The sequence below is a fragment of the Atractosteus spatula genome, chromosome 13 (assembly GCF_055471065.1).
Source record: "Atractosteus spatula isolate fAtrSpa1 chromosome 13, fAtrSpa1.hap1, whole genome shotgun sequence".
Lineage (NCBI taxonomy): Eukaryota > Metazoa > Chordata > Actinopteri > Semionotiformes > Lepisosteidae > Atractosteus > Atractosteus spatula.
The window spans coordinates 37,168,798-37,181,707 of NC_142718.1; the positions used below are offsets into that span (position 1 = coordinate 37,168,798).

The 12,910-nt window shown below is 41.4% G+C and overlaps 3 protein-coding genes across 4 annotated transcripts; all 3 read left to right on the top strand.

Annotated features, from left to right (window-relative positions):
- The first annotated feature begins 224 nt into the window (after positions 1-224).
- Positions 225-2,840, top strand: LOC148822341 (gamma-crystallin M2-like). Its single transcript, XM_088930471.1, has 4 exons — positions 225-257; positions 2,002-2,034; positions 2,132-2,374; positions 2,565-2,840. Exons 2-4 carry the CDS (start codon positions 2,026-2,028, stop codon positions 2,838-2,840), a joined length of 528 nt encoding a protein of 175 aa, XP_088786597.1. The 5' UTR covers positions 225-257; positions 2,002-2,025.
- Positions 2,841-6,272: 3,432 nt separating this feature from the next.
- Positions 6,273-7,307, top strand: LOC148822342 (gamma-crystallin M2-like). 2 transcript variants are annotated; one of them, XM_088930469.1, is made up of 3 exons: positions 6,273-6,287; positions 6,602-6,844; positions 7,032-7,307. In XM_088930469.1, the coding sequence occupies exons 1-3, from the start codon at positions 6,273-6,275 to the stop codon at positions 7,305-7,307; spliced, it is 534 nt and encodes a 177-aa protein (XP_088786595.1). The 2 variants fall into 2 exon arrangements, with proteins under 2 accessions (XP_088786595.1, XP_088786596.1); XM_088930470.1 differs by lacking the exon at positions 6,273-6,287 and adding an exon at positions 6,483-6,506.
- A 2,664-nt stretch (positions 7,308-9,971) lies between these two features.
- Positions 9,972-10,791, top strand: LOC148822343 (gamma-crystallin M2-like). The gene is made up of 3 exons (XM_088930472.1): positions 9,972-9,995; positions 10,086-10,328; positions 10,516-10,791. Exons 1-3 carry the CDS (start codon positions 9,987-9,989, stop codon positions 10,789-10,791), a joined length of 528 nt encoding a protein of 175 aa, XP_088786598.1. The 5' UTR covers positions 9,972-9,986.
- Positions 10,792-12,910: the final 2,119 nt, after the last annotated feature.

The window sequence follows — 12,910 nt, forward strand, 5'->3', positions numbered from 1 at the left end:
CTCTGCTGCTTTTCAGGTGCTTTTGGTGCTCATCAATTTTAGGGTATCATCTGCCAACTTGAATAATTTGTTAACTGTTACGCCTGTGCTTGTCCAAGCTCTCAGCCCCTGGTCTCCTTGGAGACCTTTCATATCCACACAAGGAGCTCAACTCCGCCCAGTGCTACTTGCACCAGATTTGGCAGGTTCTCCCAACAGTCTGCCCCTTGTTAATGTTAACGAGCACAACATTTAAGCCTCACAACACCATTGCTCATATTTCCATTATTAAGCTCTGGGTCTTGCTCTGCCTTGATCTGCGAGTTCTGTTTTTCTGGAGATCCTGCACAGTCACATTTCTGTTCCTGGTCCAGCTCCTACTAACCTGATGATCTGTGCAGTCCTGTTCCTGATTCCAGTGTGGTCCTGCTTCCTGATTATCCTGTGAGCTACATCGTCCCTTTTGCTCCTTGTACCTCCCTGTCAATAAACCAACCTGTATTATATACTTGAATCCCTTTATTACTCAATGCGTCGTGAGCTACCTTCCATCTGGCAGAACAATAACTACACCAGAATCAAGGCTACTGATATAAATTAGGTCCTAATATAGGTCCCTGTGACACTCCACTCGTTAAATCAATTTCCACCAGAGTTAGATATTGATTGACAGTTTTTCCACTGAAATATTCCGTTGTAGTTAAACTGCTCAGAGTGGCTGTCTCATAGTTTATGTCTCCAGTTGATCTGCTGGCTGTTTGACCTCTGCAGGTTTTGACCTCTGGACTTCCTTACAGTCCATCTGTATTAACGTTTGGACAAAGTGTCTCATATCAATTCAATGTAAATATCAATACTTCAGCAACAAACAGTGCTTCTATCCTTCTATCTGCTACAATTTAATTTGCTCTAACCCACGAGTTATATTTTAAAAAAGGACAAAATGTAAAGGAATTTAAGTATCATGGGCTCAGAAGACTAAATTATCAGGTCTCATGTGACATTCTTGAATAACCTTCTTTTCCATCAATAACACACTGTGCTATGACTTAAACCCAGGACATGTTGTATCGCTTCACACCACTTGTTTTTGTGATTCAATGTAGACAGTTCCAAACTAACACGTCAGAAATCAGTTCCCTTTTTAGAAGTAAGATCTGAAGAAATCTGAGTGAAATACTGCAAGGGTAAGGGTATTTGGGCTGATCAAATTTGATCATTGGTCAAGATCACAGATGTTTGTCAAATGGCTCACAGAACCTCATTATATAAGAAGTACCACTAGGGATTGTTCCCTGGGCCTTTTACACTTCAACCTCGACAGGTCACTTATATTAAGCATGCATACAGCAGGACAGAAAGTCAAATACTTTTCACCCGACTCAGATTAAGTAACAAAGACAATTAATTGTTTATTTGTTAGAATTTACCTAAATCCATTCAACTATGAAGTCAAACCAAACTATCAAGCAATTTATGGACAAAATATCTAATTAATATGTATCACTAAAACCAGGCTCCAAAACTCCTGCTCAGATGGCCCTCAAGATAAAGAAACATGCATGTGTTATGTGAGTTTATTAATGTATTAAGACATTTTTTATGAATGCTTAAGTTACATTTTGCTTTTGGAAGTATTTAATCAAAGAACCTTTACCTTTTGGTAAGCAGTGGTTCTCGTTGATATATACTGGAAATTCTTATGTAATAATCTGAATTTTTGAGCTCCAGGCTTGCTTACCAAGATCTGTAACAAACTCACTACAGATTACATGAAATGGACAAGCTGCATGTATCTGGAGTGTTCTTGGCAAGGGATTGTACTGAACAGAATGAGAAATTCTGTGTGTATTCATACAATAAAGACTATGTATGTACAGTATGCTATACAATGAACAGAAAGCAACTATAGTTCAGTTTTAGTTAAAGCAATGCAACAGTGCAGCTGACCAAGCAGAAGTGGACAGCATTCATGTGCCCTTCTGCTGGGTATAAATAGGAGCAGGACTGTAGATCACAGACAGCATCTGCTCACCAACCATCACCATGGGGAAGGTACAGAGCCTCTGTGTTTACAGATCGTAGTTTCAGAGATGTACAGTAGATGGAAAAGTGCAGTAGAGTAACACTGTTGTTTTGTCCTTTTTTTCAGATCATCTTCTACGAGGACAGAAACTTCGGGGGGCGCTCCTATGAGTGCAGCAGCGACTGCGCCGACCTGCACTCCTACTTCAGCCGCTGCAACTCCATCCGAGTGGAGAGCGGCTGCTGGATGGCGTACGAGCGCCCCAACTACATGGGCTACCAGTACTTCCTGCGCAGGGGCGAGTATCCCGACTACCAGCGCTGGATGGGCTACAACGACTGCATCAGGTCCTGTCGTTTCATTCCTCATGTAAGTTGCTTTGTATTTTTATAGGAATTAAACAATCATTTTAATATATTTCGGAAGTTGTAAATATAGATTTTGGCAAAGTAAAACGGTGAATCATTTATCTTCAGGCTACAGCTATTTAAATGAATCAGTGTTTAATCTAAATTATATTCCAGTTCAGTCCATGTTACGGAATGTCTTGTGTTCACAGTACCAAGGCTCCTACAGGATGAGAATCTACGAGAGAGAAGGCTTCGGAGGCCAGATGATGGAGTTCATGGACGACTGTCCCAATGTCTACGACCGCTTCCGTTACCATGACATCCACTCCTGCAATGTGATGGAGGGCTACTGGCTCTTCTACGAGCAGCCCAACTACAGAGGCAGGCAGTACTTCCTGAGGCCCGGAGAGTACAGGAGGTTCAGCGACTGGGGAGGCATGAGCCCCAGGATCGGCTCCTTCCGGCGCATCATGGACTTCCATTAGTCAACAATTGTGAAGGATGATTAATGAATTAATAAAAACTTTTGTTAAAAAATATTCAGTCTCTGCAATTTATTCATTCTTTACACAGTTTCATTTAGAAATTTAATGGATTATCCTTAGGCAATGTGCTACTAGTTGATTTTATCTCCCAAAAGATTAAAACTCAGAGACTCAGCAATAAACATCATTTCCTTTCTCACTCCTTCTGAAAAGTAAGATCAAATAAATATCTTCATCCACACTTGTTTTGAGCTACAGCTCAAAGACAGACTTTTCTTGTGGTTGTAGAAACACTTCTATAGTGAAGAAAACACACCTGCATAATACCAATTAATATTCGGTTCAGTTTGTATTACACAGGGCCTACTCCGTAACTTCCAGGAAAATTATCAGCATTTTATTTTCATTCATCTGTCAGGAAAGAAATGGCCAATAGGTTCCACAGATGCAGAAAATAAATCATATTTCACACCTACCCCTGTTGACCATGTACACCATACTCTTTCCAATGGAGTTCCATCTGGAGTAAAGGTTTTGTCACTCTAAAATTCATTTTGGAACTTGATCCTGTCGAGGACATTTGAAGTAAAGCAGCTCAGAATGGCTGTCTCATTTTTCATCATTGCAGCTGACTGGCAGTGAGGTGGCTTCAGCAGGCACTGACCATAATGCTGATTGGACTAAGTGTCTCAAGTCAATGAAAGGATAATAACGTCACTACTTCAGAAACCATCAATACCCCTTCTTATGTGCTTCTTTACAGCACATTTACACGTTGTGATCCTCTGCCAGGTGTTTGTGCAACTTTTAATTTTTTTTTTAATTCTTCTTGCTGCTTGTACAGTGTTTGCTGTTCTTAGTTTATCTGTGACTTGTATAATAAGCAGGGAGCTTTAGGTTTACGGTCTCCCAATGTGCACAGTTTTGGCCTAGTGTGCCTCGACATTACTGTACATACCACTTCGTCATTTAGAATTAATTCATTCTTTTACGCACCTGGGCACTGCCAGCAATGGGCAGATTGACAGAGGGTTGGAGACAGTGTATTTATTGCTCCTATTCAGTTGTGAGCCTGGATGTAGAGAGTTACCTACGGTGGCACACAGGCATAGAGGTCCCTATGCAGAACACCAAAATGATCTCCAGAGACGTAGTCAATATGACAATCCGAGGTCCGAAAGCCATAGGTAAGCAAGCCGGTGCAAAAGTACAAAACCAGAATCGGAGCTGCAAGCCGTGAGGAAGCCGAGAGTCGAAACCAGAACGATAACCAGAGTACCAAAACCAAAACCAGGAGACGTAGTCGGAAAACAAACCAGGGTCAAGAAGCCAAAAATGAAGTGGTAAGTCATAGCAAAAATGAAAGTAGCTCTAGCCAGGAACAACCCTAATACCGAGCACAGGGGAGAGTGTAAAGCAGCATTAAATAGGCTGGGGTAAATGGGCTAATTGCGAACCGTGCTGGAATGCGAGGTGGAATGACAAGTCCTCCGGGGGCGTGGCATAACAGGCAGCTGGGCAGTCTTCTCTCAGTGTTCTTCCAGCTTATAGCATCTCCCATCATCTCACAATTACTAAATACATCAAGAAAACATCTTTATCCTCTTAGACTCTACCTTATGGTTATATCATAGAAAATCTAAAAATCAAGCCCTGCTGTAAAACCCAGAAGTGACTGTATGATAAAATCCTAAAAATAAATTTCAATGCAAAGAATTTGTACATAAAACATTGCTTATTTGAAGTTATTTACTAAAAACTAAAACCAAAGTCGGCAACCTTAACATTACATAAAAAACACATCAAATACTACAATTATTAGTGAGCTACTGTACAAGCCGAAATAAGAAATAAATATTTTTAATGTTACCTGTAAGGCTTTAACATAAATGACATTTGAAAGACTCCCTGAAAGTAAAAAGACCAAAGATTGTTGCGAATCTGAGTCTGCAGGGCGTTGCTTAGCTATAATCAATTGCTCAGGGTCTGTCTTCTGCTGAACAAATTGTTTTTGTGATTTTGGACTTGTCTATTGTTTTACAAATAAGTCTGTTAACCAGGCAGAATTCTGATTTTCTAAAAAAAATCTGTCTCTTAAAGGGATCTTCAACTGCATTTTTAGCAAAGCATCTGCTGCATAAATCAAGACCTACTGTACCTGTAATTACTAAACCAGAATGTGAATTAGAAAATATGAATTAGGTCCACATACAGGCCCCTGTGGCACTCCACTAATTTGAGCCTTCTGCTTACAGTGTATATGTATTTATTTGTTTTTATTAGGTAAGCAACAATCAAAATAAATGCTTTACCTTCAATTCCAAAAGACATTAAGAAACAATCTTAGCTAAAATTTGTGTCTTTACTGGCACATCTCAGGACTGTGAAGAACTTCCAAATCCACGTGCACCTTGCATACTCAGTTGTACACTTCATGGTGTGACCACATACTACAGTATACCTTCCATTCACAGATACAAGCAAAAGAATTTTAAGATCAGATTGAGTTGTACATCTACCCCTAAATCTGGCAATGAAAAAAAACAACAAAATATTTAGCTCATGCTCTGCAAATGGAGATTAGATGGAACAATTCTTTGATGTGAGAAGAACACAAATCAATACACAGCCTACAGTAGCTAAATAATCAAATTTTTTCCATGTCACCCCTTCCTCCAAGGCAGGATCCTTAGAAAAAGGTAACACATAACATTTAAAAAAATAGATTTGAATATGGACAAAATATCAAGCAATATAAAGTCCAGGGGCTCGGGATAACTACATATTCATGTCTCCGATGACACCATTGAATAATCTCCTTTCTATTAATAGCATAAATTCCCATAAATTAAGCCCAGCACTCATAAGCATGTGGTGTCGTATCACTTCACTACACGCCTTTGATAGAATGTAAACAACACCAAACCAAAGATTGATCATTGGTCAAGATCAGGGGTGTCTGTCCAACAGCTCCTCAAGAATGTGCCTGGGTGAAATGTGGATTTCTGGCCCCTAGACCTGAAGTAAGTTGATGTTCTAGAGTGTAAGAACTGATAGGAAATCATTATATAAAAAGTACCAGTAGGCATTGTGCATTTGTGTCTTGGGAGCTTTTACCTTAATCCATTCAACAGTGATGTAACAACAATCAAGTCATTTTTTGTTAGTATATTAAAAGACCGAGGCATTTTATAACTATTTTAAATGCAGCTAATGTTTGGACATCTTAAATCAAAGAAACATCACCATAAATTCTCATCCATTACTGAATAATTAATAAAATGTTTGTTCTCAGACCACACAGCAAATTTGTAACAGTAAACTCTTTCCGAAATCCATGAAAAGAAAAGGCTGCATGTACTTACAGTGTTAGTGACATTGAATTGTATTGAGCACTACGAGAAATTCTGTATGTATTCAGAAAAAAAGACAATGGAGAGTGAGAGTGTTAAATTCAGACAATAGCTATGTGCATGCTGACATTACATAATGGTACTTCACACTGAACAGTAAGCAACTATAGTTCAGTTTTAGTTAAAGCGATGCAATAGTGCAGCTGACCAAGCAGAAGTGGACAGTATCCACGTGCCCTTCTGCTGGGTATAAATAGGAGCAGGACTGTAGATCACAGACAGCATCTGCTCACCAACCATCACCATGGGGAAGGTACAGTACCTCTGTGTTTACAGATTGTAGTTTCAGAGATGTACAGTAGATGATGAAGAACAGTAGAGTAACACTGATGTTTTGTCGTTTTGCAGATCATCTTCTACGAGGACAGGAACTTCGGGGGGCGCTCCTATGAGTGCAGCAGCGACTGCGCCGACCTGCACTCCTACTTCAGCCGCTGCAACTCCATCCGAGTGGAGAGCGGCTGCTGGATGGTGTACGAGCGCCCCAACTACATGGGCTACCAGTACTTCCTGCGCAGGGGCGAGTATCCCGACTACCAGCGCTGGATGGGCTTCAACGACTGCATCAGGTCCTGCCGTTTCATTCCTCATGTAAGTTGCTTTGTATTTTTATAGGAATTAAACAATCAGATTGATATATTTCAGAACTTGTAAATATAGATTTTGGCAAGAAACAGTGAATCAATTATCTTCAGGCTGGAGTTGTTGAAATGAATCAGTGTTTAATCTAAATTATATTCCAGTTCAATCCTTGTTGAGGAATGTCTTGTGTTCACAGTACCAAGGCTCCTACAGGATGAGGATCTACGAGAGAGAAGGCTTCGGAGGCCAGATGATGGAGTTCATGGACGACTGTCCCAATGTCTACGACCGCTTCCGTTACCATGACATCCACTCCTGCAATGTGATGGAGGGCTACTGGCTCTTCTACGAGCAGCCCAACTACAGAGGCAGGCAGTACTTCATGAGGCCCGGAGAGTACAGGAGGTTCAGCGACTGGGGAGGCATGAGCCCCAGGATCGGCTCCTTCCGGCGCATCATGGACTTCAACTGAATTGAACAATGTCTTTTAAAAAGTAAAATGTAGAAATAAAAAACAATCCATATACCTTTTCTCATTAACCTTTGTTTGTTATATTTGGTCATTTTGTTGTTACAGAAAAGTTTAAAGCTTTCAAAGTTTGTTCCAATGTTGTCGGAATTCACAAATTTCACAGAAATGTGTTTTCAGCAAGGTACAGTAGCTTTACTAAGAATTGCCTTTATAAGCAAACTTTAACACAGGTTAATCCACACTTACTGAGGTAATACAAGCATGCAAGGTTAATGCGAGTAAGCATAAAAGTATACTGTAAAGAAATGCCATTTCTTTCAGAATTTGAATTTTAAATACAAATTATATTCAGAGGATGTCTGCTACGTTTCCTGGAAAAGATCATCTTCTCAAACAGGAATAAAATCTTCAAAGTAAACAATTCTCTATCACATACAGTATGTAGCGGGGTGAGGCAAACTTAAGCACTCCGTTCAATCACCCTTACATTCTGCTGGACACAGATCGAACACATATCTCACCGGGGTCTTCATCACCATGATACTTCAACACTTACTTATACATACTTACTGTACATTTCAATATCACACTTCTTGCTGATACACCTGTGTTTCATTTTCACAATCCCGCCCCCCCCTTCAACCTTGCAGCAGCTCCCTGGCTCATCTCTCATTGAGATGGGAGGGGATTCAGTCAGCCCCCTTCGTTTAGACACACAGCCAGATGCGTTACCTCAATGAACCAGTTATTCAAATCATGCCTTCTCATTGCCTGAACCATAGATGTCTGTTAATTGTCACGATCGTAATCCCTCCTCTTAAGGGCACTCCGGCTCTTTGGTATTTTAGCTGATTATATGCACCTGCCCCCTGTTCTGTCTCCTTATTTAAGACGGGTGCTCTCGCTATTCCGGCCGCAGCATTGGGAGATGGACGCCTGGAAGCCCGCCTACCAGTGGGTCCAGGAGAGACCCGACGGCATAGGCTTCATCACGGCGTCCTGACCATCTGAGTCCGGTGCTCGGAGCACCAGGCCTTGTTACCCTGTTTTTTATTCCCTGTCCCTGTACCAATACAAAGAAGATTAGCATGGCCCCTGTACCGGATCCGGTTCCAGTTTTTAACCGTGTTTTGTCTCATCTTGGATGGATCACCCAGTTTTGGACTTTGGACTTCGCCCCGGATTCCCCCCCCCTGGACACTTTGGACTCGTTTGCCTTGGCCACGCCCCCCGAGCACCAGTTCAACACCATCACGCCCCCCTGTTCGTCAACCTGCTCTCATCCTCGTCGTCTCCTCCCCGTTGTCCTTCTCCACTCACTTCCGGATGATACCGTCTGCATAGGGTCCTGAACTACACTTCATGGGAGCCTGGACCGGCTCCCATTACATTAATCAAAATATATGAAGAGTGCATCGAACGTGTTCTGATAACTAAGAATAAAATGCATTCAATCTCTGCAATTTAAGCTGATCCATTTCTTTAAACAGTTTCCTTCATAAAAGTAATTTATTAGGCTGTTGCATTTTAGGTGTCTTTAAGCCACAATAGACAAAGAGTCAAAGATTTTACATGATGCAAAAGGCAGGTGTAGAGGCAAGGGGTATTATAACATTTAGAATTAAGTGTCATTAGAGATTTCCAATAATGTTTCTGTTGCCTTGATGAAGCAGCTTAGGCCTCTGTATAAAAGCAGAGATTGAAACTAAAAAAGAAGCCCGTTAGAAAAGGGATCTGTAATGACGCGGCAAGGTGAAAAAAGCAGAGCCTGACTGAAAGTGCACAAGCAGGTCTCGGGCAACAGCGAGGTGGGGAACACTGCAACAAAAGGAACAAACACAGCCCAAAAGAAAAAGAACGACACGAAAGTCACCCAACACTTAGGGCTGCAGAGCGGTCGCTGCAAAGAACAAAGAAAGCTCTGAATTTAATTAACTGAGCGCAAAACTATGGAGGAAAAAAGAAAACTGGTGTGAGGAAGTTACGAAGTAGCAATCGCGCAGTAGCACAGCTAATGACAGAGCCCTGAGTGAAGGGCAAGGGTAGTATTTAAAGAAAACTGGAACTAATAGTTTAAATACTAAATTAATTAACCGCCCCCTGGGAAAGTCTACCCAAGCATGTCCTAACAACGCCCGGAGCTTTGCTGTCCCGCATGTGTCTGCGGGACCGCATGTGCTTGCTCAGGCCCGACGAGACATTCCACACGTGGAACACATGAAGTACATGAAGTACAGAAATTGGTGCTAATAAAAATACTTTAGTACGAGGGCCACAAAGTAGTTTCTCCTCTTTCTAAAAGGAGTCCTTTTCAAGGCATTTTACAAACACTTTCCAAACTCCTTGAAAAGGACGGGCTGCATGTATTCGCGGCATTATTGGTAATGGGTTATATTGAACAGTAAGAGAAATTCTAGATGTATACATAAAACAAAGACACAATGGAGAGTGAGAATGTTAAATAAAGACAACAGCAATGTATGCAACCTGACTGAGCGTGCATTCTACACAATGGTACTTCACTATGTACAGAAAGCAACAATAGTTCAGTTTTAGTTAAAGCGATGCAATAGTGCAGCTGACCAAGCAGAAGTGGACAGTATTCACGTGCCCTTCTGCTGGGTATAAATAACAGCAGGAGTGTAGATCACAGACAGCATCTGCTCACTAACCATCACCATGGGGAAGGTACAGAGCCTCTGTGTTTACAGATTGTAGTTTCAGAGGCCTACAGTAGATCGACAAACACAATAATGTTTTTGTTTTGCCCTTTTGCAGATCATCTTCTACGAGGACAGGAACTTCGGGGGGCGCTCCTATGAGTGCAGCAGCGACTGCGCTGACATGCACTCCTACTTCAGCCGCTGCAACTCCATCCGAGTGGAGAGCGGCTGCTGGATGGCGTACGAGCGCCCCAACTACATGGGCTACCAGTACTTCCTGCGCAGGGGCGAGTATCCTGACTACCAGCGCTGGATGGGCTACAACGACTGCATCAGGTCCTGCCGTTTCATTCCTCATGTAAGTTGCTTTGTATTTTTATAGGAATTAAACAATCAGATTGATATATTTCATAACTTGTAAATATAGATTTTGGCAAGAAAGAGTGAATCAGTTATCTTCAGGCTGGAGTTGTTGAAATGAATCAGTGTTTAATCTAAATTATATTCCAGTTCAGTCCATGTTAAGGAATGTCTTGTGTTCACAGTACCAAGGCTCCTACAGGATGAGGATCTACGAGAGAGAAGGCTTCGAAGGCCAGATGATGGAGTTCATGGACGACTGTCCCAATGTCTACGACCGCTTCCGTTACCATGACATCCACTCCTGCAATGTGACGGAGGGATACTGGATGTTCTACGAGCAGCCCAACTACAGAGGCAGGCAGTACTTCATGAGGCCCGGAGAGTACAGGAGGTTCAGCGACTGGGGAGGCATGAGCCCCAGGATCGGCTCCTTCCGGCGCATCATGGACTTCTGTTAATCAGAACACGTCACTCTCAATTGAAAATGAAACTGTTCTGGTGTAAAAATAAAACCTTTTAAACAAAAACATCAGTGGTTTCCTTTTCCTTTGAACATAATAGAAAGAATTATTTCACAGTGGAGTGAATGGAGTAATGCTTTTTGGTGACAATAGATATGAAACCTGGATGTTCAGGAAATATTGAAACAGTGAAGCATTAAACCACCTTAGCTGCTTGACTGTAAATCAGATTCCTCAGGCAAAATGGGCTGCCTGGGATTAGTTGTCTTGTATTTTTCAGGCTTGTGGCAAATACTATAGCTTCTCTTGTGACTTGTCAAGCGCCTGCAGGTTTTCAGAGTCTCCAGGGAGAGACATGCTAGTCAGCACCTACTGTACTCTCGCATAAGGCACTGAGGAGCTGACGATGTGTTAAACCATTTTGAGGTTGGGGGGTGAGGTTTTAAAGAAGCACGTCTATGTGTACGGAGCAGTACAGGAGATGCAGCCATAACTCAGAGACGTGTGCAACTGGCAGGTCCACGCTGGGAGGTAAAACACTTCTTTTAACAAATTCCTTTGGTAACTCAAAGTTTCCATTTTAAGTACACCACAGTCCATATGCACCAATCTCCCTGATTAAATGTATTTTTAAAATTGTATTGGACAGTAAAGCATTGGACACTGAATAGAAATCTAATTATGAGTGCCCAAAGTTGTAAACTCTTATCAGCTACGTTCCATTACTGAGTAGGCTATGTGTAGGTTGATTAAAAACTGTACCCTAATCAAGTGGGTTTCTGACAATGGATGGAATCTCCAATATCAATATCGCTGTCTCTACAAGCAAACTTGAAATTTGGACAGGCTTCTGAAACTCCAGCTCACAGAGCTTGAGCCTGATTGACTGATAGGCTTTTTGACATTGGATGTGCATGATTTTACTGACACCGGAAGAAAGCTCCATAGTCGAAACTTTTCTTTTCTTTTCTTTTTAGCATGGAATAAACCTCTCCTTGTCCCTTCAAAGTTTTTTTTTTCCACTATAACCGAAATGTGCACTGTTTCAAATTAGTCTAACAAAATAATTTTGTCATTCTTGCAAAAAATAGTCTGGTGTGTAGAAAATACTGTTTTGGACTAAAACAATCATTGATATATTTTTTAACAAATATACTCTTTAATGTATTTTAAACGATGAAATTTTCCACTGACTTATTATTAAAAAGCACATACAGTATTTACCGGATAGGTATTTACAGTACTTTTTTTAGGAGAAACCAAAACAAACCAGACAGGATTCAGTTTCTAGGGAAAACCCGTGAAATACAAATGACAGAAGGCAGAAAAATGGAACTGTGCAGAGCAGCTCTCCTGTCTCAGTCACAATCTGCTTGAATCTCATTCATTTTAATGCGTTTCAGCAAAATGTTTTTGGAGGATAATGCAGCTGCCTCTGCGTACGTTTTTTCAAATAAATAACGCAAGACACCTGCATTACGTCAAGACCAGTCTTCTGTTATTTAATGATGTAAATTCATTTTATTTTCAATTATGAAGTTAGTGTGTAGCATTTGTGGGTGTGAGAGCGGGCAGGTAGGGTGTATGGATCCCGTGCAAGACTCAGGAGAGAGAGAGAGAGATCACCAATCCAGATCACTAAGCAAAAAGTAAACCAGGAAGCAAGCGAGTAGGTCGGAACACGGGAAAGACAACGAGAGAGCAACCATCCAAAACGCAAGACAAAGTCGAAAACGAGGGGCAGGCTCGATCAAATACAGAAATGAAGGCTAGTAAGGAAATAACGCGCACTTGGGAGCTCTAGGAGAATCCGCAATAGTGAGCGGGGGAGTGAGGAAAGAGGGGAACTAAACTAGCGACGGGACCGGACGGCGATACCGGAGGTGTGGTACTTGCGGCGTGAGCGTTTGTTAAAGACGGCGCGCGTGGGAATGCGAGACGGGACAGAGACGCGTGTGGAATGCGTAACGGTGGGTCAGTATTGTGTATTTTTATTTACAAAAACATACTTTCTCTACAGCATGTTATGGTCTTCATAAGGCAAATAAAAGGCAATACAAATTTACTAAACATTTGAGTCTTTGCTTAAATATTATGGGCTATGAATTTTTTTTTT

Bases quoted from the DNA above. Each gene is read 5' to 3' on its own strand.
- LOC148822342 (XM_088930469.1), top strand. The intron at 6,845-7,031 runs GTAAGTTGCTTT...TTGTGTTCACAG, and splicing joins CCTGCCGTTTCATTCCTCAT to TACCAAGGCTCCTACAGGAT.
- LOC148822341 (XM_088930471.1), top strand. The intron at 2,375-2,564 runs GTAAGTTGCTTT...TTGTGTTCACAG, and splicing joins CCTGTCGTTTCATTCCTCAT to TACCAAGGCTCCTACAGGAT.
- LOC148822343 (XM_088930472.1), top strand. The intron at 10,329-10,515 runs GTAAGTTGCTTT...TTGTGTTCACAG, and splicing joins CCTGCCGTTTCATTCCTCAT to TACCAAGGCTCCTACAGGAT.